At 39.8% G+C, this 27,591-nt stretch overlaps 1 protein-coding gene across 1 annotated transcript in view; it reads right to left on the reverse strand.

The window, feature by feature from the left end:
• The window catches only part of INO80 (INO80 complex ATPase subunit), a 131,038-nt gene that overhangs the window by 32,112 nt on the left and 71,335 nt on the right, over positions 1–27,591 (reverse strand). The window contains exons 25-27 of the mRNA XM_055316755.1: positions 14,925–15,065; positions 9,252–9,477; positions 5,007–5,134 (exon numbers count right to left, since the gene is read on the reverse strand). Coding sequence (XP_055172730.1) covers positions 5,007–5,134; positions 9,252–9,477; positions 14,925–15,065 — 495 coding nt within the window. The remainder of the gene's footprint in view (positions 1–5,006; positions 5,135–9,251; positions 9,478–14,924; positions 15,066–27,591) is intronic.

Genomic DNA, 27,591 nt, shown 5'->3' on the forward strand with positions numbered 1-27,591 from the left:
GTATCTGTCTTACTGTCTTCAGCTGTTTTTTTTTTAATTTTTATTTATTTATGATAGTCACACACACACACACACACACACACACACACAGAGAGAGAGAGAGAGAGAGAGAGAGAGAGAGAGAGAGGCAGAGACATAGGCAGAGGGAGAAGCAGGCTCCATGCACCGGGAGCCCGACGTGGGATCTGATCCCGGGTCTCCAGTATCGCGCCCTGGGCCAAAGGCAGGTGCTAAACCGCTGCGCCACCCAGGGATCCCATCTGTTTACAGTTCATTTTGGGCACTGATATCAGGGTACAGTTGACAGGTGTGTGTATGTATGTGTGTGTGTGTGTGCATGTGATATCCCCCACTAGATACATTTCTTGAAGTCAAAGACCACATTTAACTTATATTCACAATGCCTAGCACAATGCCTTCCTCTTGCTCAGCATGAACAGAAATGAATGAAATGGAATAAATAGAATGTAGTTGTAAGCTGACACATTTCCTTCCACCACTCCTAAAGCCTAACCAAAATGCTAGTTACAGTGACCCCAATTTGCTTTTCATTCTGTGGGACAGTTTTAGAATACCCAGTTTCCCAGAGTACTCACAATCACAGCTCCCAAAGGTAACTGGGAGTTCTAAGAGAAGCCAGCTCATAAATGATAGAATGTCTGTTCAAGATGAATCTTATCCAAGGGAAATACTTGTTGATTGGGTAAGTTATAAAACCTAGTGTTCTCAAATGTCATCCTTCACTATACATTATCTGGAGTTAATTCTGTATTGCATTATTTTCATACATTGGTGCAGTTCAAGATTTGTCTGGGTTTCAGTGCTTAACAATCACACCACATACAGTACCAGCTGGCTGACCCTTTCCAAGTACTTTTGTATTACATAGAAAATACTGACATTTCCTTAAATTACAGACTCAGCTGCTTGATGTAACAGGAATGAACCTCAACTGAGACAATTCAGAGATAATGTAAGTCATCTGCAATGAGTTAAAAGCTTTCTGCAACTATCAGAATATGGTGGTAGCGAGTGGTAGCAAGTGGGGAGGTTCCAAACTAGGGTAAAAATGGTGGTGGTAGGAAATGTTTTGTCTGACATCCAGCTGGACACCATCATCCCAACTGCACCGTGGCTATGTCTGCTTCCACAGTACCTCCACCAGCAAAGACCCTACAGGTCCATAACATAACATTTAGTGATTAAACATATCCTCCCCTATCTATGGCTTTGACTTCTGCCTGTGGCACACTAAAAATTCCTGGCCCTGTAAGTTTAGCAGTCTGCTTTTTTATCCCCCACTCAGAAATAGTATTTGGATACCATGAGAAAGAATAAGACATTTCTGAATACAGAATTCTATTTGGAGTAAGATCTGACATATTCACAAGACACTTAACGTCAGATTTTTGCCCAAGAGAAAGACGCTATCAATCACTTCAAAAAATACTGACCAAATACTAAGTGCACAGAACTAGTATTTCTCTCAAAATGGAAACCTGGCCATACAGAAGTATATGGATTTTTGCTGTCTTTTGGTTCTTGTGAGTCCTAGAAACAGAGTCAAGTTGAAAGCACAGAACAAAAAGCCCAAAGAGGCTGTTCTATGAAAGAGATGCTGATGTGCTCCACAATTATTCAATAGAGCTTTAATGTGCCCATGTGAATTTCTACCTTCTGCTCTATTGGAAGCTTTTCTCTCCCTCTTTGATATACAAGGTGTAAGACTGTCAAGGTATGAAGAGAATCCTGAAAAAAAAAATTTTTAATCTAAAACTAACCAACCAAACAAACCCCACAACACATTGAGAATGAAGAAGCAAGGCAAGGGTCAAGGTTATTTATTTATTTTTTTAAAGAAAAGGTCAACTGTGCTCAAGGGAAAGCAACTATACAGAAGGGCCTTTCTATAACATGATCCTTAGGTTCATGTGCCAGGTCATGTCTTAAAGTTGAAACATGGCTCTAATAAATGTTTATAGTGAAAGCTTCTATTATGACAGTGACTAAAAAACCCAGAATAACTCTTTGAAAGGTAAAGAAATGTAGACCGAATCCTGTACTGTCCTAAGATCCACACTAAATTAACATTTCAATAAATGATTAGATATATATTAAAATTGTGGGCATTTTAACTCCATGCCTACAAAATAAAAATTGAGGATTAACTTCTTGAAATATAGAATGTGGTTCATTTGAGTAAACAGTATTAAAACAAATAGATAGACCAAACCAAACCAAACGGATGAATGAACTTTCAGGAAATGTAATGTGAAGGAAAAATAATAGTATAGTATAAAGGAAACTAGACAACAGTTTCATTTTAGTTTTTCAGTAAAACATGTAAACAGTTGCAACATTTTCTGGCTTTAGCATCCTAGATGCATGTTATCCATACGGCTAAGGAATGTTAGCAGCTGTGAAATTCAGTTTTCCCTAATTTAGAATTCTCCATAGAGAGATCAACCACATTTATTTTTTAATTTTTAAAAAGATTTTATGAGAGGGGGGGGGGCAGACACAGGCAGAGGGAGAAGCAGGCTCCCTGCAAGGAGCCTGAAGTGGGACTTGATCCTGGATCCTGGGATCACATCATGAGCTGAAGGCAGACACTCAACGGCTAAGCCACCTCCAGGCGTCCAGAGATACAACTACATTTAGATAAGGTTCTCAAGCTGCCATGTTTGCAAAAACTACCCACAACGTCCACGTCCTCTCAAACGTATCCAATAAATCTGCTGGATTAGAAAGAGATAGGAAGCAACCTGGTGGGTACGGTTTATAGCACTCATCCTGAGCAAAGCTCATTATCATACTTTGAATCACTTATTTTGGTAATATTTAGGAGTACCTATAGTGTATAATACACAGAATGAGGAGCCAAAATGTAGGACTGTATGAAATCTAAACCATCTACACTCCTCTTCATCTGCCAGAGCTAGCTTATTTTTTGGTAGCTTACCTCACTTAACTCCTGAACTTCCCCCTTTAATATGAAGCAACCTTTAGGACTTCAAAATACACTGACATATAGCCTTGGAAAAAAAATCATTTACAAAATCTTTTTTTTTTTTTTAAAGATTCATCCACATATTCATGAAAGATACAGAGAGAGAGAATGGCAGAGACATAGGCGAGGGAAAAGTAGGCTCCTTGCAAGTAGCCTGAAGTGGGACTCGATCCTGGATCCTGGGATCACGCCCTGAGCCAAAGGCAGACACTCACCCCTGAGCCACCCAGGTGTCCCATCACTTACAAAATCTTTATCATATTGCTTTTTCTATAATTCAGAGCAGTGCAAGATCATCATTACTTCATCTGTACTTCCCTGACTCTTCAGGACAAGGCAAAGTGTATTTTATCTAAAAAGAGCCCCAGTGAAGAAGAGTTACTCATATTGTTTAGACTGTTGGCATCATTTGGTTTGGACAGAACATTAAAGATGCAGGCAGTCTTTTTATTTTGAATTATTACTGTTAGGACCTTTTTACATAGGTAAGATCTGCATCAAACATGATGGCTTAATCACTTCTTTTACAGTGATTTACAGTCACCAGTACGTTTTCCATCATTTAGAAATAGATGGCCTGTTTTATAGGACAAGACAGAAAATTCAGCCACTTGACAGCATTTGAGGGGCTAAACCAATCCTGTATTAAATGCCAAACTTACTGATTAAATTGATCTCAAATATCATGTGTTATGTATGTCTCTTGCTAAAAAGAAGCTGCCAAATTAATTAAAAAGACCTACTACTGAATTAACAAATTACTATGAAATCCTTTTTTTTTTTTTTTTTAAGATTTTTAAAATTTATTCATGAGAGACAGAGAGAGAGAGGCAGAGACATAGGCAGAGGGAGAAGAAGGCTCCATGCAGGGAGCCTGATGTGGGACTCCAGGAACATGCCCTGGGCTAAAGGTAGGTTCTAAACCCCTGAGCCACCCAGGCATCCCACTGACAGAGAAATTCAGAAAGCCAAACTTGGCTTCCAAAAACCTACAACTTCTTCTCTCTGCTATCCTTTATTCCTTCTGTGCTGATATCCCTTCTCTCTTATTCCTAAATAGGGATAATTATGGTCCAGTTTCCATTTATTTACTATCAGCTACTCCCTGGAATAGCAGGATTAGGATATGAAGTCTTAGCTATATAAAGCCCATGGAAAAACCTGCGAATATTTATACACTACTTACATCCAAGTGCTTTAGCTCCCTGACCAGCGGCTTTCCAACTTTCTAGCACTAAATACTAACTGGTGGTTTGTGATGATTTGTCCTTTCACTCTCCCATTTCCATGTCCATGACTTCCTCTCCCTCAAATAATTAGCCTCCACTCAGACAACAAGGAAGCAGAGAAAACGTCAACACAGAAGTAACTAAAGAAACAGAAGATGCCCTGCACAGTAAAACAAGTTGTATCTTACCATAAATGAATAGTTGTCAACTCTGGTTGCATATTAGAATCACCTCACAAGCTTTAAATATCCTGATGTCTAGGTCTCATTATTATTAGGCCTCACCTCACTTATTAAATAAGAATCTCTGAGGATGGGGCGAGACATGAATATTTGTTAAAGCTCCTCCAGGAGAATGCAACATATAGTCAAGTTGAGACCACTATTTTAAATCAGACCAAATTAAATCAGAGCTGTTCTCTGTTTTTTATATAGAGAACTAATCCTAAATCTTTATTTTCCATACAGAATTTCAGAGGACTTTTTAAATAATTCTCAAGCTCTTATCTCCTTCAAAATTAGGGAATTTCTTCCCTAGTAATGGAAGGAATAGGGGATGTTCTGCTTCACTGGTGTATGGAAGGAGATAAAGTCCTTTGTACATTCTCACATCTGCCATGAGCTGCTTCTCTTCCCTTTATGGACAGTAAAATCACAAAGACAAGTTTTGGGTTTCCATTAAGCAGGACCGACCATTAGTCATAGACATCTGATTCCTGCAAATTAAATGTCAAGGTGTCCTAGGATCCCCAAGGTTCCTTCTCCTACCTCCAGCAGGTCTATCATCCTGGTCATCTGGGAGTAGATAAGGACCCTATGTCCTTGAGACTTGAGCCGAGTCAGGAGGACATCAAGGGCATACAGCTTTCCACTGTCAGTGATGAGGCTCTCCTTGCCTGGGGAGAAGAAAAGGGAGGGAGGAGGAGGAAACTGTATTTAATTGAAGCAGCAAAATCACTCACTGCAAAGCTGTATGCAGCCAAAATTACTACAACCAGGATGCTTGTCATCCCGAGAGCAGGAAAGTACTCCAGAGAAGAAAGCAAAGCACTGTTAAATCAAGATCCAGTAGTGCTCCGGGAAGAAGTATCCTGAAAGAGGGAGGTGTAGGTTCCCTTCCAGCTGACAGCCCCCAATCAGATATCTGCTGCTAAGACATTTGAAACCTTCTCTGCTCCACATCCTTACTCAGGGGACAGCAGGTACACATGGACATCTAAAAGTGAGGTCCATGTCATATCTGCTCTAAATGACCCGAGAAACTTGTTTTTCCTGTTCATCCTATCTCTAGATATCTGCTTCTGCTAGTTCCGTGGCTAAATGGTTACACCTCCTGAAAGCATGAGAATGTAGAGAAACAGGCTACTCTTGTCTGTCCCTTGAGACACTTAAATACCGAGAAATGCAAACACATATATCCATTCCTGTCCCCTTTTAAATCCAAACTCCTTCTCCTGGATGATTTCAAATAGGCTGGCTGGTAAAAGTCATTATCCTAAACTGTAATTCAATAAAGACACTAAGATTTGTTCAACTTCTCAGAAGGAGTGACTTTGGGTTTATGTGAAATGAAAATTGCTTTTACTCACTGACTTATGTTTTCTCTTTCCTCTTTCCATTAAAAGAAAAAAAAGGGAACATTTTAGCTAGAGATCTTTATAAAACACTTAACTCTCAAATTTTCATCTTATCCATTCAGTATCATTCAACTCCCATCACATTTCAGGAAGCAGAGTTTCCTGTTTGCAGACTGGTCCATAAACATGCCCTGAACAATCGCTGCTACTAAGAGGGGAAGAAATGAGGCTGAATGAGCTGGGAGATTTAAGAGTGTATGTGGAAATAGCTGTGGGATGCAAAAAGGGAGAGACAAAGTATAGACATACTGCACAATTAGGCAATAAAAGTAAAAAAGGAAACGATTAAAAAAAAAAAAAAACAACCAAGGTCTATCCCTAGTTTCTAGGTTTGAACCCATAGTTTTTTTCCCTCAGAACTGCAGAGGCTGACTGTTGAGAGCAATCCAAGAGTTCTCAATGGATATTTCTCTGTTCTCGCCACTATTTGCCAAGTGCACAATCATTGTATAAACCAAACAAGAACGGATGTGCTGACAGCACCATAACAAATCATCGGCCACTCTGTTTTTGCTACAAAGCCACAGGCCCTGGATGTTTACTCCTCTGTACTGCTGCCTGCCTTTTCCCACCTTCGGAACACTGCCAGGCCACATCTCTCCCTCCACCACCCCCTCCCTGATGCTGTGGCACACACCTTTGTTCAGCTTCTTTGTTTGGTTTTGTTTAGATTATTGAAATGCTCTTCTTTTTGTTGATCGCCTTACCAACACAATCAAATGACTGCAGCTGGGACAGAACCAAATGCTAGGCCCTCTCCCTGGCACCAGACAAGGAGATCTGTATGAATTCCAAGTCTGATCAGGCAGTGACGCTTTCCTAACAACTTTAACGTTTTCTTCTGGTCATGATTAACTTTCTCCTTTAACTGGATTCCCTGGGATCCTTCAATTTTGATAGCTCCTAGACATTCCCCACAGAGCTACCCATCAGCTTTAGTTTCTTTTTTCATTAAAAGTACAGGAAGGTGAAAAAAAGAGAAGGCCGTATATTTTTTAGTCCTTGAGTAGAGTGAGCAAGCTAAGCTCATCAGATTTCTGCAGCCTGCTTATCTTCACTCTCCATTCACATCTACTCCCTCAACACAAATATTTTAGCATATAGAAATCTGTATCGTGTCTGCAGTCTGAGAAGCTTCATCTCAAAATCATGATTCAGTGGTTTTCACACATTTCTGCTTCTCACATCCCCTTTCCTTTGCCAACTACAATGATCTGATGCTAAGATTAGGAGGCTCAGAGATGAAGACTCACACAGGTCCTGAAGGACAGAACTCTGACGCACCTGAAAGAGGCAAGAGTGGCACGTGTTGTTAGCTGTTTCTGTGTATGTGGGAAGTGAAAGCGGATGGACTGGATTTCTTTGGACTATCCTGAAAGAAAAGGCCTAAGCACAAAGAGACTGTAGCGATAGCCTTAGAATATTTAAACAACGAATAATATTTCTGCTTCTCTGTTAAGTGTGTTAAGTTAGCACCCAGTACTTGTCCTTAGAAAGATACACAGAAAAAAGGAGTTTCTTTCCCTGCACACACTGCTGTCTTCTGGGCCTGGTATCCATTACCCAATTTTTTAGGAGCTATCAAAGTTGCACCAGACAACAGCACCACCTGTTGCTAAGCAGGGCGCAGAGCCAAGAAGAGCACAATTCCCTAGAAATTAGGCTGATTATGCCAAGTCAAACCTCTCTTTAAAACAGGATCTCAAAAACTGTTGTACAGACCCTATCCTACTTTCTTGCAATGTTTTCTATGATCCTATAGTACAATCTTACAGTATTTTTATTAAGACACAAGTTCTTACTGGCCGCAGTGTAAGAGCCTGCTTAGAGACAAAATGAATATATCCCATAGCAGTAAAACTAGGGTAAAAGATGATATACATACTTTTTCCAAGAAGAGGAGACTTTTGAAAGGACTATACATCTTTCTCCTAGTGAAACAGGGAGATGCATTCAAGGTGTGAAATCCAGATTTTGTTCTTTGGGGGACTATACTGGAACCAATCCTTCCCAAGAAAATAGAAAATGCAAAAGTACAGGAAAAAAAAGAGATAAAATACAGATTTCAGTGGCCCCCCCAGCCCCCGATGCCTTGCTGCCCTGCCCCAGCCAGTCTACAGAGTACAATGGGGTTAGTGAGGAGCTGGTTGGTTCTCACAGTAAACAGCCAGTGAGGCTGGCGCTTTTTATCGATGCGAAAAGAACTCAGACACTTCCTGCTATTTAAACAAGGTCCATTTTTCTTTCAAAGAACAGGAAAAGCCACAAGAGATTCCCACAGCGCCAGCAATAAGCCTTCTACTCCTGTACTGGGAACTTAGGAGCTAGAGTGAAGAAGGGAGAAAGAATAAATAAGGTGTTGTCTTGCTTCTTTCAACACCTGTGCTCATCCTCTGCCTGGGATTCTGTGGTTTCCAGACCTGTTGGATTTTAGCCTTCTATTCCCACTGCTAAGTCTCCTTTACAACTGGACTTTCCTCTTGTTTTCTAACAATACACCTTCACTCACCCCTTTCAGGTGTTCTAAGTCTGCTTATACTTTGATGCCACATCCATATTGCTCTCATAAATTCAAAATGGTATCTTCTAGTTCAAAGCACCTCCACAGCTACTATCAGGCTGACTCAAAGTCTCCTGACACATGGCAGATTCTCTCTTTTGAATGCAGAGCTCCAGTTTATTTCCATTATATCCAGTAAAAAGAATACAAAGTATCAGAGAATCTGGACAACCAAAACTAACAGGGTAGCTCTCAACTACCACCCCAATCTGCCAGCAGGTGTAAGCAAAGAACATAAGCCTATGAACCCTGTGTTCAGTTTCCTTAAAAGTAGTCTCACTCAAGCAAAGATGAAAACCTAGTTTCCTTTCAACCCTCGACCTTGACCCTAGGAGGTCTGGGAATCTGCTAGAATTTTGGCACAAAACACACTGTTTTTCTTCTGGTTATCATTCAGATCTCTAGTGCTCCGTGCAGGATACTGTTTATGCTACTTCAACCAGGCTTTCTGAGAGTGACGACATTCTCATTCACTCTACTGGCAATGGCACAAGACAACTGTACTCACTCGACCTGGAGCCTTTCCTACCAACTTTATTTCTTACGCCTCCTCCCCCACTTTTTTGAAAGGGTAGCATTCCTTTCTCAGCTGTAAGCTTGTCAAAGGAGAGTACGTAAGCACAAATCTGAAAAACATTTCTCTCTTAAGTCATAAATTACTTAAGTATTTTTACCTATAAAGCTAAGGGCAAAACAGGAAACAAACCCCAAGAACACTGAATTCCAAATATCTAAAGCCACCACATGGAGTATCTCTTTGGTTCTTCCTCCCTTGCCACAGCTGGGAACACATTCCCAAAAGAACAGAGCACTTACCTGGAATCCTGATGAAAGACCAGCCATTCTGAGGCCTGATGCTCCACAGTCCTCCAGCTGGCTCTGGGAAGAACTGGGATCGTCGATTTAGCCAATCTGCCGCTAGTTCAGGGGCCCCATTTAACAAACACTGCTTGGCTGCCAGACTCCCTCCTTCCTTCAGCACTCGCCGCTCATATTCTGCACTTCGGTCATTGCAGTAAGAATCCAATGGCACTGCGGTAACCTGCAGTGAAATATTCATGAGACAGCTCTTGCACATTTCCTATACCCCAACTTTGAAATCAGACAAATGTGGCTAATTCTTAGACTAGTGGTTTTACCTTCCTTGTTCTGACAAATAAGCAGCCCCTAATAATAACTGACTTAGTGAGCTGGTCCAGGTAAAAGGCCAACCTCTTATAGTATGTATCTGCAGCAAACTAAAGATCCAAAGAGTGCTAGAGTTTGCAGAAAAACTGGGATACCAGTCAGGAATAATTCTATCACAGATGTATATATATCTGATCACTCTGCCACCTCCCCTCGTTGCTGGATAGTGTTTCTAGCAAAGTTCTATTAGCTATACACAGACTGGTGAGATCAGAAAGGGACTTGCAACTATGCAGTCATTATTAAAGAATGAAAAGAGTTATCGGCTTGATGAATTTAAAGCTGTCTTTAATGCTTTTGTGGCAAAACTCTCAAGTTTATGAAAACTTCTTTCTCCTCTTCCCTGACCTGGTTGCTGACTGACAAGCCTAATGAAAGAGAAGACAATCTTTCTTTCAGGCCATAAGCTGGGATATGGAGGGGTGGAGAAAGCAATTGCCAGAGAGTAGTGGATTCATTTCTTGGCTAGGACAGGGGCTATGCACAAATTCTTATCTCCCCACAAGGTGCAACAACACTGAAATGCGGCCCCCCAATGGAATAGAAGGCTCCAGCCAATTAAGAAACAGGCTTTTTAATCCTTTAGTGATCTGGGTCTATTCCCACTCTAATAAGCATCTGTGTATTCAGATAGCTGTGAAATCACCTGATTAGAAGCCTGAGTTACCTTCTGTTGAAATTTGGACGCTGTGATTATCTGCAAGCTCAGGTTGATAAAAATGCTAACGTCCCATTATACACAGTAAATTGCTCAGAAAAACCTTGGAGCCAGATCAAGAGATGGGGAGAAACTGGGTATAAGGAGCAAGGGCAGAGGAAGGAGAGAGATCAGAACATAAAACACAGGCTGTACCTAGTTAGCTAGTTCTATTGTTGCTATTATTTCCCAGAAGTGAGACATTTAGGAAAATATATCTTGCTATTAATTTTTCTACTTTCATGCCCATCAATCTTTAGGGCAATGGAATGGTTGTCAAGTTCTGGTACACATAAGAATCTTTGTAGGAGCGTATCTAAAATGCAGATTTTGATCCAGAAGGTCTAACGGAGAAGCCAACAGCTTTAGGCTTTTAATGAGCACCTCAGGCCAAGCCTTAATACTGCCCTAGGGTACATTAACAATCAGCTAGCTGATGATGGGGCTGCAGATGCCTCTGCTGGAAACTATGGGATACCAAAACAAGAGAAAGAGCATCATTTACTAATAACCACAGGGTCCTCTACTCTGGTTTAGATGAAGCTGAAAAATGAGTTTGCTAGAGAACAGTGCCATCTACAGTCCACACACAAAACTACAGGGAGGGTCACAGCAAGTTGGGCCCCTTGCAGCTCCAAAACCCAGACAGGCTCACACACAAATCACCTTCACATGCAGTACTAGACACAGGTGTTGGTAATCTCCTATCATCTTTACCCACTCCAAAAAGAGTCTGTTCTGTTGCCTCTAACTTATTCCTTTTTTGCACCAAAAGCTGAGCACAGACAAATGAAGACAGATATAAAACACAGGTGGATAAAAACTGGATCTTTCCTGATATGGCCTGTCCTAGCAGTAGCTCAAGCAGCTTTCTACCATCTAGGGTATGAGTCCTAGAGCCTCACAATCAATAGTGGCTGTACTTTCCTAACAGTGATATAAGCAGCTGTGGTTGGACTACAGAAGCATGACTGGTTCTATATACTACATATACTCTTAGATGAGTAAAGCATATTTAGTCGTTTCCAATAAGAGACTCATACTGACCAATTTTACACTCAAAGATAACAGCTTTGTTTTTATTTTTGTTGTTTATTTTATAGAAAAGCAGAACTGACACTGCAATTATATAGACTTCAGGGGGAACCTAGGTGGCTCAGTCAGTTAAGTGTCTTACTCCAATTTTGACCCGGTCATGATTTCAGGATTGTGAGATCAAGTACCTCATCAGGCTCTGCGCTGGGCATGAAGCCTGCTTAAGATTCTCTTTCCCTCTCCTTTTGCCCCTCCCCCACTCACTCTTGCACATGGTAAATGTAATGTAAATAAATACATAAATAAAGCCTCATGCCCAATTCTCCAGATGAAAAGTCAAAAGCCAGTAATTCAGCATGAAGGAATAGGGGAACACTGGCACAAGGAAAATGTGTTTCCTGCCTAGAACTCACTCCTAGGCCCTTTTATAGTTTAAAAACAAAACAATTTTTTTCTAGTTATAAACTTTCACATATTTTCCAATTTCATTTTGCGATATTCTTCCAAGTCCAGGATTGAAAACTAGGAGGTATGTGAGGCCCAGTTCTTAGGGACATATTTTTTAATGTTTTGATAAGCTTCTTTGGCAGGAGCCCTGGATCAAAATATATGCAGAATCACAGAATGTCGTATCATAAGTATATGTAAGCAGTGAACTCAATGAGGTCCAAAAGAAGGCACTTCTAATTAAACTGTGCTTCCCAAGTGAGCTCTATCCTAGACAGCCTCCACCCATTCTGCTAACCCCAAGTGGCCTTCCTGATTGCTCAGAAGCAGGGGGGAGATGAAGCATGACATACCATTTTTCCCTCCGCACAAATGGAAATGTATACTCCCTTCAGTCTCATATGAACTAACCTCTGTTTCTTGCTTCATTAACTTCCTAAACTATAGTATCTTCAAGGGCTGTCTCCTCAAGCATTTAGTGCGTCCTTCCTTCCTGAGGACATGTATACTCCTGCTCTAGCTCTAGAAAGCGTGACCATTCCAAGCGCTTCAGTTTTTTGGTAAGATGGATTTCCAGGATCTTAGTTTATTAACCCTGCAGGATTATTTCTTCAGCTAATGAGAAAAAGCTCCTGTGATTCCTTCCTTAGTAGCACAGTTCTTCCAGAACTGACCCTAAAGTTTCCATAGCACAAGATAGGGACATGAACTTGTTTTAGCTCAAGGCCAAGGTTAAGACTTCAAAGGAAATCAGCACCTCCCATCCCTAAATGGGTTAGAAATCAATGTAAGATAGCCAAGGTATCTCAGGATTATTCACACTCCAGACCTGATGTGAAAAGTAAAAGCTTATGTATGAATGTATAAAATATTGACATATTTAAAGCTCCTCTTCCTGTCCACATAACCACAGTGTAATTAATTACTCTCATTTCAGGTTTGGAACCTGCTATGTGAAGAAACTACAAAGAATTATGGAAAGAGGAGCTGAGTAGGAAAGGAAGGTACTGGGGAAGAGCACTTCAGCCAATGATAAAAAGTCCCCTATTCTCTGCCCGCCAACACACCTTTATAGTATTCTAGCCTTCTTCAAGCTAGTCACCATTTATTGTTCTTTAGGGAAACAGCAGCACGAGGCATGATAATTTAGATTTTGGGCTCCTCAGAAAACAAGTCTTCAGTTGTACTGTTGGGCTATTACAGGTATGAGGATGGTGGGAAAGTGAGGTGGTTCTTTAGAATGGTTGGCTACAGAGCTATGAGTGGAACAAATGAAGAATTTTTATGCCAGTAAATGCAATGACAGCCTAAGGCAGCTTGCTTTTTAATTGGCTCTATAAATCACTGGGGATATGAGAAATCAAACTATCTGGATATTCCTCTCTGAAATCTAAACTTCCTCTTATTAGGCCACTCAGTATATACACATCAGATCGGGAGGGTGAGAAGAAAATGAACCATACAACTATGAAGCCTGAAGACCACTTTCCACAGAAGCAACTGACTTTAGATGTTTTCTAGAAAAGGTGCATTTCCTTGCATCTACTTAAGCTTCAAAGACCAAAAATGCTTTGGAAGAACAGGATACAAAGAAAATCTAAATACTTTCTATTTAGATAGCCAATATATATCAAAGTTGACAGTGGTCTGGGAATCAAGTTCATGTAGTACAGGGTCAGCAGAAAGAAGGGAAAGCAGGCAGGAGTCAATGGGACTCATTTCTACCATCTCATTTCCTTTTTTTTTTTTTTTAAAGATTTTATTTATTTATTCATAAACACAGAGAGAGGGGCAGAGACACAGACAGAGGGAGAAGCAAGCTCCATGCAGGGAGCCCGACGTGGGACTCGATCCCGGGTCTCCAGGATCACACCCCAGGCTGCAGGCAGCGCCAAACTGCTGCGCCACCGGGGCTGCCCCTACCATCTCATTTCCATTCAGCTTTCTTGGGACCCTCTGCCAGATTCTGACCTTTGAGAACTTAATAAAGATACAAACTGATGTAAAAATGACAGAAAAATATCACCAAGGAAGATTCAAAAGGCTCCACCTTCTTTAAATAGAACTATGAACACAGCGTAAGTGTAGAATAAGTGGAGAAAACAAGGTGAAACACAGAAGGATAAGAAATGTTGGCCTCTAGAGAATTTTGCTGGCTAACTGAAAGATGCCCCTTACAGCAAAAGGAATTGAACCAGGAAGACAGAAATGTGTTCTCTGCTCTAACCAGAGTCTGGCACATCTCTACTCTGTCCCTCTCCCTTCATATACTTCTTCAGAACTGTAAGAGAGCTTCTGTCTAGCTCTGATCAATGACAGGAAAGAGAGGAAGAGGTAAGTAGAGTAAAAAAACACTGCATTGTGCAAAGGGGAGCCTTTGCAGCGATGGTATTGGCAATTATCAGAGTATCCTGTTTTCATAAATGGAGTATTATGAAGGATCTAACAGATGCTCAATGCTGAAACCACAACAGAAACTGCTCCCAACCTGCAAATAAAACTAGGACTGCTAAATGGTGAATACAGCACAACAGTCGCTTTTCAGAGGGAACATACTTGTGAACCACAGTCTAGGCAGGGCTGCTGAGGAAAGTGATGGAACACCAGAGGAACAAATTTTTTGATGCTGGAGTGTTATGTTTCCTTTTGTTATTTGGAGACTGTACCAAGGCGATAAGGACAGATCAAATCTCCCTTCCAATCTGGCTCCCTCCTCTGAAAAACCCTCAAAAACCTCAATGCAGGTAACAAATGGCTCTCTTTCCTTTTCAAATATTCCACTGTCCCTGACCCTGCTGCTTGGTGATAATCTACCTGACAGATGGCTTGCTCCCATGGTAGTTTAGAGCCCCTGCCTAAATGAAAGGAACTACACAGGAGAGACATTGCCAGGGAAAGAAGTCATTCCCATCTATCATACAACAGTTCTCAAACCAATGCAATTTAAAGGAAAGAATACTGTCTTGGGAAAGCCAGGACCACATATGTCTCCTAAATACTGAAGATTTATGTTTCTTAAGGTCCAAACAGCTTAAAACAGTTCTGTTTAAGAAATGGATCTCTTAAAAGTTGGTTTATTTCTTCAAGTATCTATTTTGTCTCTTCCCTCCTGTGGCACTTACTCGTGGACTGGCCACACACAAAAAAGATGGCAGTTCAGTGAGCAGGCAGCAACGAAGCGAGGAGGTAGCTGATCTCCGCTGATGGATGACCTGGTCTGAGTAGCCACTCACTGCTTTGCAGTGGCTGCTGAAAACCAGTGACTACAAAACAAAAAATGCAAATTAGTGTCATTGGCAAATATGTCATTACAAGTTTAATGCAAGCAAAATGGAAAAAAAGTCACATATTAAACGTCTGGCTTAAACATATTCTTCTTACTGAATATTGTTAATTCTAATAGATAATAAACCAGTAATTAGAATCAAATGCATAATACAGTCAAGGTCCATGTTAATTTTTAAAAACATGGTTTTATTAATATACTGTAAGCAAGTGGCATTTCTAATTCTATCTTTTTATGGAAGAGATACTGTTAATTATAAATAGAGCAAAACTTTCATTAGACAAAACAAAGTATATGTGAGGGGGAAGTTTGGTTCATTTGTTATACCATGAATACAAACTCATGTCTTGCATTAAAAACATGATGGCCAACAATATTTCCTTCTAAATTTTTCAATAAGGCACATTTAAAAAATTTATTTATTCATGAGAGAGACACAGAGAGAGGCAAAGACACAGGCAGAAGGAGAAATAGGATCCCTGTGTGGAGCCTGATGCAGGGCTCAATCCCAGGACCCCAGGACCATGACCTGAGCCAAAGGCAGATGCTTAACCACTGAGCCACCCCGGTGCTCTGCCCTCCCTTTTACGATTTAAAGTAATCTCTATACCCAAAGTGGGGCTCAAACTTACAACCCTGAGATCAAGAGTCATATGCTCTACTTACTGACTGAGCCAGCCAGGCATAGCCTGTTTAGCATCACATGTGTATACTAACAGTGCAGTGTACAGCTGACCCTTGAAGAACGTGGTTTTGGAATGTGTGGGTCCACTTACACATGTATTTTTTTAAAAAATGCAAATACAAATGTAAATGTATTTTCCTTGTGATTTCCTTAATAACATTTTCTTTTCTCCAGTTTACTATCTATAACACTGATAACATACAAAATTTGTGTTAATTGGCTGTTTATGTTATTGGTAAGGCTTCCTGTCAACAGTAGGCTATTAGTAGTTAAGTTTTGGGGAAGTCAAAAATTATACTTGGATTTTTGACTGCAAAGAGGGTTGGCATCCCTAACTGCTGCATTGTTCAAGGATCAACTGTAGTTCTAGTAAGTTAGCTTGTCTTATTTATTCAGTGACATCAATACAAGAGGTCAGGAAAAGAAAACAATATTGCTTTAGTTCCTTTATCTGACCACTTAAAAATATGTATAAATTCTTCATTTGAATTACTGTATCAATACAGTTTAACAAGACTAAAAGTTCATATTAAAACTTCAGTTCATAGGCATTCATGCAAAAGATTTTTTTAAAAGTATGCAATGTTCACATAAAAGAATGTGTCAGTGGGATTATAGTGTTCTTTATTACAGTTGCAATTCTTCAGTGCAATGCTAGACATTATATCTTTGGATCTTCATTCTTGATTACTTCATTTTTTTCTTTATTTTTTTTTCTCAGATAAGGCAGGTTGTAACCTGAATAACTATATGGATGAAGATAATACATACACAAGGTAGTCAAATTTATACATTGTTATAAGGTCAAGAAAACAAACTGCAAGAGAACAGTAAACAGGACTCTGTACAGAAGAATCGCTATAATTCCAGTACCAAAATCTTCGAGGACTGAATCTCTTTCAAGGCTTCTTTATTCTGTAGGTATCTTTTCCCAAAATAAATGGGCTCTTCAGGATCATGGTTACAGAGAAGCCATCTCAAGTTGTCTAGCAGAATATGTGTATCATAATCCATTTCCATGAACCAATCAGCATTTTCTAAGTAATAGTCATGAACAAACTGAAAGGCTTTAAAACTGTTTCCAGGGGATCCCTGGGTGGCGCAGCGGTTTAGTGCCTGCCTTTGGCCCAGGGCGCGATCCTGGAGACCCGGGATCGAATCCCACGTCGGGCTCCCGGTGCATGGAGCCTGTTTCTCCCTCTGCCTGTGTCTCTGTCTCCACCCCCGCCCCCCGTGACTATCATAAATAAATAAAAATTTAAAAAAAAAAAACTGTTTCCAGGGGAGTTGGGCCATGTCCAATGGTTTCTAACCACACTAAATGGAAGTCTTTACAATACTTTATCACAACATTGGGTCCACGTAGCTTTGGCATGTTTAATATTTTCCTCTGGATGTTGACGTCCCTGTCATTACCCAGAAAAGAATTTTAACCTTCCAATAGTTTTTCAACAGTAATCTGCATTCTCATCTTTATGTTGGTGAGCATGTACATTGAAGTTCATCCACCTCACTATATATTTATGTCCATTACCTTCTGAATGCCTAAGGTGAGGATCATTGCAAAGATGATTAGACCAGGTATCATCCTGTTCTTCCAATACTTGATACTAGATAGCTAAGAACATACACTTAAAAAAAAAAATCCTATTCCTACTGCAAAGAAGGTAGTCATTTTTCTTGTTTTCTGCATGCACATTTTTTTATTATTGGTGGTAAGCCCCCTTACCCCTCTCCCAGGAGGTGGAGAGATGAGTCTAGTGGCTACTGCTCATGTCATCAAATTACAATTGTAGTAGGTTCAGGACTGCTAGTTGGGGTGCCTAGAGCCATCCAGGTGGCTGAGGCAGCAGCAGCTGACCTAAAGACCTCTGAACTGTTTACCAACTTCTAGAGTACTAAGTAACATCTCTGCCAGAGATAGTTATCCTCATTTTAAGTATTCTCAAATGGCAAAATTAAACAAAGCCTATTCCTTACTTCATTCTTAAAATGTAAAGTTGAAAAATGAAAGAATATTTCCTTCAGTTATCTTCTCATCAACACAATTTATTAATAAGAAAGTTAACGTTTTAGCTATAGAGAGTCCTTTTAACACAATGTTATTTGTGATACCTTTCTGGAAAAAGCCTAATGATAACTCTACTCCCAGAGGTGGTCATTCACAAATTAAAATATGTTCACTTGTCTTAAATGAGCTAGGTTAAGATAGATTCTCATTGGAAGTCACTAAGGCAAGGTGATTTGTAGCTTTAAGATTAAAAACAAAACCAAAACCCACTAGCTCAAAATGCTCATACACAGCCTTAGCTTTAGAGAAATCCTGAAAACCTCCAGCATATTTTATTCAATCTATACTTTTTTAACATTATTTTCTCTATACTTTTTTTACATTATTTTCTCTTAACAGTGGTTCCATCAATTCTTCCTCAGTACAGATGGTCCTTTAATGCAACATTACTCACTATTCCCTTCACATAACGACATGAACTAGACACTGCTCCCTACAAAAAAATTTAATGCTTAACACAATAAGGGACACTTTAAATGCCAATACCTAAGACCTGGGCGGGGGAGGGACAGAAAGAAAGGTTCATTACTGCTTTAGTCTGTTTTGGACTAAAACAAATTAGAAAAAAAGACAATGTCACACTATGGGAGACATGATTTGGTTATGATATGGGCACAGGTTTTGCTGTTCTGTTGTCCCTTCCTCATGCTCTCGAGTGTCTTCATTATCCTGTAGGCATTGGCAGCTTTGTGTGTGTCTTGCTACCAGAATCACAATATGCACATAGCAGAGGTTAGGCTTTTGTAAAGAGTCTTTTGGCACTATGCAAAAGTCTCAACTGAAAATAAGTTGGGCAGGAAGATAGACCTCACAGCTGTAAACTTCCTGGCATAGTACAGCACAGAAAACATACAAATGTTTTTCCCCTCAGATACAGATCCATTTAACAAGGGGCCATACTTTATTCTCGTCTTATTTAAAATTAAAAGGAACATTTATGTTACCATTAGATTTTCATTGCTCAGAAATTAATTTTCTGCTTTTGTTCTTAAAGAATACATCAAACACAGGTATAGACAAAGGTCTCATTTTATTATATTATTTTGCTTTTTAAGTGTTTATTTCAATTCCAGTTAGTTAACATAGTGTTATATTAGATTCAGGTGTACAATATGGATTCAGTACCCACAATTCCATAATTCACTGGGTGCTCATCATGACAAGTACCCTACTTAATCCCCATTAACTTTCCCCCAAGCCCTCTGCTCTCTGGCAACCATCGGTTTGTTCTCTATAATTAAGAGTCTATGAGGAGAGGTCTCACTTTATTTATTTTATTTTTTAAGATTTTATTTATCCGAGAGAGAGAGAGAGAGAGAGAGAGAGAGAGAGAGAGAGAGAGGCAGAGACACAGGCAGAGGGAGAAGCAGGCTCCATGCAGGGAGCCTGATGTGGGACTTGATCCTGGGTCTCCAGGATCACACCCTGGGCTGAAGGCAGCGCTAAACCGCTGAGCCACCCAGGCTGCCCGAGGTCTCACTTTAAATGAAAGGGTGTAGTGGGTGCAGTGTTTATAGACCAAACACTAGACTACATGGATTCTATTTTCTGATATTTTAAGTGACTAAACAGAAAGGGAGAAAATAAAGTACAGGAAAACGCTGAATACAATGGCTTCCTAGGGCATTGGCAGCTTTCATGATCTCATGAAGTAACGACAGATATAAATACTGTAGTTGCAAATTAACATTTAGCAGATGAGTTTTTGAAAACTTCCTGTCTGCAATTCTTCATCAATAGCCAAAGCTCTCTAAGCATTTAATAGAGACAATGTTTAAAACTTAAACACACAACACTCTTTTTAAAAACAATTCTTGCTAACAGACACACAAAATAAATGAAGATAAAACAGAGATGCTCCCAAACACAGTTCACACCTATGGCAGCTCGATACTAGGTATAGTTCCTGGGGAAGGAGCTTGGCAGAGCCACTCTCACCGCTCTGGTACACGTAGGCCTAAATGGCTCAGTGCAAAACAAATGCTGAATGCTATTTCCCCTTTTTGCCTTTTTTTTTTTGGTAAAAGTAAAAGTCCTCTTCAGATTTCTTTTGGTTAGTGAAAGAGGTACAAATGTAGGTCTTAAAAGCAAAGTGGAATAACCTCGAGCTTTTGAAAAGTGGGGGACACTCTGAACTCTGCTTCTGCCAATCATCATTTTTAACTGGTTATAGCATAAAATCTGCTTTGCCTCCTCAAAAGATGACTACATGGTATATATTCTATAGATTCTGGATTTTGTCTTTATTCTTCTAAGCAAAACAAAATTAAAAAGAAAAAGATTTTTTTTTAAAGATTTTATTTATTTATTCATGATAGACATAGAGAGCGAGAGAGAGAGAGGCAGAGACACAGGCAGAGGGAGAAGCAGGCTCCATGCCAGGAGCCCGATGCAGGACTCGATCCTGGGACTCCAGGACTGCGCCCCGCGCCAAAGGCAGGCACCAAACCGCTGAGCCACCAGGGATACCCCAAAAAAAAGATTCTTATGTGTAAGACTTGTACTCTTTAATCCTTACAAAACTATACAAGAAAGGAACTCTAGCCAGAGCTCACAGTGGGGGAAGGAGGTGTGTGAAAACGAATTCATGAAAAATTTGAACTACTATTCCTTCTTAAAATTCTCACCAGTAAAGCAAGGGTGAAGCACAATAAAATTAAGTGGAACATAGTGAACCATTCTGACTTCTCCACAAGTATCACAAGAAAAAAATATCAGACAAGCATTCACAACAAATAAGAGAGTTTAAAAGGCGCTAAACTTTGTTTAAAACATCCCTAAGTGTCATCTGATTTGTGTCCTTAGCCTAGTTCCTTAGTTCCTTGATATTTATATATCATTCCAAAGCCAGTATTATGAGAAAGGTACTTACTTCCTCGAACTCTCTAACACAGAATTCAAATCTAACATTCACTGCAGAGTGAGAACAGGATCTTACAGGTGCACCTCCCACCATGGGAGGTGCGGAAAAGCTTCTGTCTAGATTTATTCATATCCATGGTGGGAAAGAAAGAGGAGAAGACTGGGTCAGACTGCCGAATGACTCAGTAGTATGGGAGCTGAGGTAGTTTATTGGGAACAAGATGACAACAAATAGCTAAGTCAACATTCATTACCTGTCTTCTAAAAGCTGTACTTAGGAGACAGGCTGCTGAAACAATAACTACCACTCTTTATAAAACAAATGAAGGCACAGAAGAGAATGAAGGGTTTCCTGCAGTAAGAAGACAAAGCTGCATGTGGAAAAATTAATTCAAAGCTAATTTGATAGCTCCAAAAGAATTTTACGTGAAATTATTATTTGAATAGTACCAGAGAAATAATTCTGACACTTGCTTCCAATTTTAGCACTTCCCCTTGTCTTTGCTCTCAGGTCTGTCCACTCAAGAATAATCCCAAAGGTGCCTGGCTGGCTCAGTCGGTAGAGCACTCAACTCTTGATCTCAGTGGAGCAAGTGACTCTTGATTTCAGTGTTGTGATTTTGAGCCCCATGCTTGGCACAGATTACTTTAAAAAAAAACAAAAAAACCCCCAAACTTCACCTTTAAAAACTGATCTTGAACATGGAATCAACTTGCATGTTCTTCCATCAAAACTTTGTTGCTCTTGTCTTAAAGGTTTTATTTTTTCTCCACACTCAATCAACATGGGGCTCAAAATCACAACACCAAGACACAGATTGAGCCAGCCAGTGCCCACTTCCAACAAAACTTTGAAATATAATTTTTATTTACTTTGCATAATAAAACAAGGCTATTCTACTATCTAGCACCACAAAAGAAAGCAGAGTTGGAGAAATAGTATCTCTTCATTATGTTTATAAATAATCAAGGTTATACAATCAGAATTAAGTAGGCAAATCAAATAAAAATACAAGATACAGAATACTATTGAGATTGCAATGAAAAAAAATTTTCTCACAAGGACTTAGGGCTTATGACCAATGAATTCCTGAAGATAAAAGTCAAATGTCATTCTGTGTTTACTATTTTTCTCAGCCAGCATTTGCTGTGGCTAATAAAACTGAACAAAATGAGTAACAAAGAGCAGGGAGAGATACCAACATCCTTTAACCAATTTAAGAACTTTCATGATGTCACAGTCAGAAGCCATCAATAGCCTAGGCCAAAATATCAGAACTGAGAATATCAAAACAAACTTTATAATGAAATAATATAAAAGCCCAACAGTAAGAGGCTCTGGTCATTTTAAGATATGTTCATAAATTCTCTGGTAACTGGTAACTTTCTCTTCAAAAGTAGAGCCTAGTTCTCTACTCTTAGCATAACTCCCAAAAGGCATTGTGGCTCTTCTTTGTGCTTTTGCACATTTTTTATGTCATGTTAAGCTTAGTTTCAGAGATTCCAGAAACTGTAAAACTTTCTTTGTGGCAGAGAGTATCTTTCCATTAATTACAGAGCTCGCACCAATATTCAGTGGAGTTTTCTACCTTATAAAAAGGGTACGCCTCGGTGGCTCAGCAGTTGAGCGTCTGCCTTTGACCCAGAGCATGATCCCAGGATGCAGGATGAGTGCCACATCGGGCTCCTGGCAGGGAGCCTGCTTCTCCCTCTCTGTGTCTCTCATGAATAAACAAAAACAACAACAACAACAAAAAAGGTAGCTAACCACTTTGCTTCCCCAATTGTCTGTCTCTTGCATATTCAATTTCCTTCTTTGCAGTCTTCTTCCATTTTAATCTTCAAATCTGAGTCTCCGCTTTCCCACAAATTCAACTTTGATTAAACCCAGAGTCCCTCCTGAAATACCTCTCTATTCTTCTTTTTAAAAATTTTATTTGACAGAGACAGAGAGAGCACAAGGAGGGAGCAGCTGGCAGAGGGAGAGGGAGAAGCAAGCTCCCCGCTGAGCCAGGAGCCTGATATGGGGCTTGATCCCAGGACTCTGGGATCATAACCTGAGTCAAAGGCAGACACTTAACCAAATGAGCCACCCAGACGTCCCTGCAACTGGCTACCAGATTACTCCTTCTAACGGCTTCACAGTAGCTACCAAGTTTATTTCCCCAAGACTACAATTATAGCATCTGTGGAAGAATGCAACTAAAAAAAAAGGCTAAGACTCCTGGTTTAATAACTAAATCCCAAAAGACTGGCATTTAAAGATTCCTTTCTGGCTTTTTCTCTTGTTTAGCTCCAGTCTTTGACTTGGAATAGCCTTCCTCTTACCCATTATCTCTATCACTCCAAGTTCAACTAAAACAACACCATTTCTACAAAGACTTTTGTCCATTTCAATCTAAAGTGATTTCCGATTCTGAACTTTACTACTAATTATCCACCATCAATCTGGCAATTAACTATGTCTTCTTCCAACTTTTATACTGAATCATTTTTGTTTTTAAAGTCTTTCTAGGGCACCTGGGTGACTCAGTTGGTTAAGTGTCTAACTCTTGGTATTGGCTCAGGTCATGATCTCAGGGTCATGAGATCAAGCCCTGTGCCCTGCTCCAAGCTCAGCAGGGAATGTGCTCAAGATTCTCTTTCTCTCTGCCCCTCACCCCTATGCACTCTTTAAAAAAAAAAATATATATATATATATATATATAGCAGTACCTAGGTGGCTCAGTCAGTTAAGTGTCTGCCTTGAGGTCAGGTCATGGTCCCAGGGTCCTGGGACTGAGCTCCTAATTGGGCCTCCCTGCTCAGCAGGGAGTTGGCTACTACCCTCCCCTGCCCCTCCCCCTGCTCGTGCTTTCTTCCTTACAAATAAATAAAATCTTAAAAAATAATATATATAAGGTCTTTTTAAGTGTGCGTGTATGTGTTTACTACATGGGTGAATGCTTTTTCAAACCAGAAAACAGGGACCATGCCTGTTAACGCACCCTGCCTACTGCAGACACTACCTGACAGGTTAGCATTAATTATATATGCTCTCTGTGGGAGTAGAATGACACTGGGAGGAGGCTATTTTAAAAAATATTTTATTTAAATTCAATTTGCCAACATACAGTATATAATACCCAGTGATCATCCCATCAAGTGCCCTCTTTAGTGCCAGTCACCCAGTTACTTCATCCCCCAACGCTCCTCCCCTCTGCAAACCTTTATTTCCCAGAATTAGGGAGTCTCTCATGGTTTGTCATCCTCTCTAATTTTTTCCCCACTCAAGTTTCTCTGGGAGGAGGCTATTCTAAAGGAAGCCTGAACCAGCAGAGAAAAAGGAGCATTAGACAATCCCTGATCATTAAGTCAAGATCACATTCTACTACCAGAGATTCATTCAATCAATAAGTTCTTCTGACATATAGATCAATTCACCCATTCACTGCAACTGGCCCTTGGTATTTAACAATTAAAAACAGTATGGAGAGAGAAAGAAGAGTGTGTGAAGGAGAAGGAGTATTTCCCCCAATATTGGGCCCTTCCCTCTATCATCATTCCTTACTCAATTAAGCTTCTTTTACTATCCAAACTAGTGGTCTACTAAGAAAGCCTCATAGCCAAGATTAGTAAGGTAAATAATATTAACATGTTAGTTAAAGTGTATCATTTTAAAGAAAATAATACACAGGTAAAGTAGTCAAAATGGAATTAAGCATAATTTAGTAACAGGGGGAAATAATCAAAAAACATCTGGGATCAGTAGTCTATATATCTACAATGTTGAAGAGTTTAAAATATTTATAAGCTGATTCTAAAATTTACATAAGAATGCAAAGAGCCAAGAAGAGCCAAGGCAATAATGAAGAAAGATGAAGCAGAAGACCTATGCTACCAGTTATCAAAACCTATGAAGCTATATATAGTTCAGACAGAGTGGTACTGGTTCAAGGATAGACAAATGGACTTCCTAATGGAACAGAAAAGGGCCCAGAAACAGACCCATACATATACAACCACCTATTTAGCAAAAGCAATGCTGAGGGCAGTAAGGAAAATCATTTCAATAATTGGACAATAAATGACAATCCTTACCACAGACTAAAAAAACCACAATTACTTGTAGGTTGGAATGTGAAAGGTAAATTAAAAAAAACTTATGGAGGAAAACACAGAGGATTATCTTCATGACCTTTTGTATATGCAAAAACTTCTTCCAACAGGTCACAAAAATGTTAACTATTTATTAACAAAAGACACCACTGAGAGTGCAAAAGTAAACTGCAGAGTTGAAGATAATCTGCAATACATAAAGACTACAAATCACTTTGAAAACATAGACACCCTCATAAAAAAATAAGATCTTTGAATAAGAATTCATAAAAGAGGGAAGGCCCCGGTGGCACAGTGGTTTGGCGCCACCTACAGCCTGGGGTGTGATCCTGGAGGCCGGGGATCAAGTCCCACGTCGGGCTCCCTGCATGGAGCCTGCTCCTCCTTCTGCCTGTGTCTCTGCCCCCCCTCTCAATAAATAAATAAATAAATAAATAAATAAATAAATAAATAAATAAATAAATAAATAAATAAATACTTAAAAAAAAAGAATTCATAAAAGAGGTTATCCAAATGGCTAATAAGCATTAGAAAGGGTATTCAATATCATTATTCATAAGGGAAATGTAATTTAAAGCCTCAGCGAGATACCATGGCACAGAGGGGCTAAAATGAACAAATAACATTACATTCTGGCAAAGATGTGGAACAACTGGAACCTCTCACATGCTGTTACTGAGAGTGAAAATACTGGTCCAATTGTTTCAGAAAACTGTTTGGCATTATCTATTAAAGATGACCATAAGCATACGTTATGATCCAGCCATTTGACTACTAGATCTATACTCTACAAAATTACATATGAATTTTCACTAAAAGATGTGTATGGTAATACCCACAACAGTAGTATTTATAATAACAAAAACTAGAAAGCACCCAAATATTTGCCCACAGCAACTCTTGGGAAAGCAAGGAGGGGATCCCTGGGTGGCGCAGCGGTTTGGCGCCTGCCTTTGGCCCAGGGCGCGATCCTGGAGACCCGGGATCGAATCCCACGTCGGGCTCCCGGTGCATGGAGCCTGCTTCTTCCTCTGCCTATGTCTCTGCCTCTCTCTCTTTCTCTCTCTGTGACTATCATAAATAAATAAAAATTTAAAAAAAAAAAAAAAAAAAAGAAAGCAAGGAGGACATAGCAATGGAGAGGGAAAAGTAAATGGTAATGGGCACAAGGCATTTCTGGAGTCGAGTTCCAGTAGTGTATCTGAGGTAATACAGCTGCATAATTTGTGCACTTTCTCATATGTGTGTTAGTATCTCTAGGACAGCCATGGCAACAAAAGTGAAGACATAAAAAGTTTAATATGCTACACTTATTACTTCTGTCTCTAATGTACTTGGCTTGTTATCTACTAAAGCAAAGCAAATGCTCATCTTTTCAGAATCAAGTTAGCTGCTTCTTAGAATCATGAGTTCATATAGTAGCTAACTAAAATTTTTTTTTTAACTTGCCTAATAACTTCATTAGGGTACTTAATGGTTATCATGCCCAAATTTTCTTCCTACCCCCACAAGATTTAAAGATGGACCCCACATTTATGTCAGTCCTTTTCAAATCTTTCATGACTTTTCTCATCCTTCTTAAGTGTAACTCACCATCTGAATTATAGTATTTCTCGAGTTATATTATTGGAACATTTACTGAAAATAGTAGGGGCACCTGGGTGGCTCAGTGGTTGGGCTTCTACCTTTGGCTCAGGTCATGATTCCCGGACCCTAGGATGGAGTCCCCCACAGGGGCCTGCTTCTCCCTCTGCCTATGTCTCTGCCTCTCTCGAATAAATAAAATCTTTAAAAAAATATGTAGTAAGCATAGTTATAAGTCTATTTCCAGTGAAAATAAAAACTCTGATTCCACAATAGTAAAATCCCTATTTAAACAAAGTGATCGGGATCCCTGGGTGGCGCAGCGGTTTAGCGCCTGCCTTTGGCCCAGGGTGCGATCCTGGAGACCCAGGATCGAGTCCCACATCAGGCTCCCGGTGCATGGAGCCTGCTTCTCCCTCTGCCTATGTCTCTGCCTCTCTCTCTCATTCTGTGTGACTATCATAAATAAATAAAAAAATTTAAAAAAAAAGCTCAAAAAAAAAATAAAGTGATCTTCCATAGGATTCTAAATTATATTAACAATGCCAGAAATATTTTTCTAGACCTCAAAAACAGCAAACAAGTCATATCAGGCATGAGATGCACAAAACACATATATTGAATTTATCCCGAACAAGAGAGTCCAAGACTTTATATTTAAAATTAACTGAAAAACTCAAACATCAGAACAGATAATCATAACCTATAAGTCTTAGCATCCTTAGCCAATCTTTGAGGAATTTTATTTATTTTATTTTTTTAAAGATTTTATTTATTTATTCATGAGAGACATAGAGAGAGGGAGAGAGAGAGAGAGAGAAGCAGAGACACAGACAGAGGGAGAAGCAGGCTCCATGCAGGGAGCCCGACAGTGGGACTCGATCCCAGGACTCCAGGATCACGCCCTGGGCTGAAGGCGGTGCTAAACCGCTGAGCCACCAGGGCTGCCCAAGTTATTTTTTTTTAAAGACTTTTTTTGTCAAAAAAAAAAAAAATTGGGGGGATCCCTGGGTGGCGCAGCGGTTTGGCGCCTGCCTTTGGCCCAGGGCGCGATCCTGGAGACCCGGGATCGAATCCCACGTCGGGCTCCCGGTACATGGAGCCTGCTTCTCCCTCTGCCTATGTCTCTGCCTCTCTCTCTGTGTGTGACTATCATAAATAAATAAAAATTAAAAAAAAATTTTTTTAATGGAAAACTGGCAG

The sequence above is a fragment of the Nyctereutes procyonoides genome, unplaced genomic scaffold, assembly GCF_905146905.1.
Source record: "Nyctereutes procyonoides isolate TBG_1078 unplaced genomic scaffold, NYPRO_anot_genome, whole genome shotgun sequence".
Lineage (NCBI taxonomy): Eukaryota > Metazoa > Chordata > Mammalia > Carnivora > Canidae > Nyctereutes > Nyctereutes procyonoides.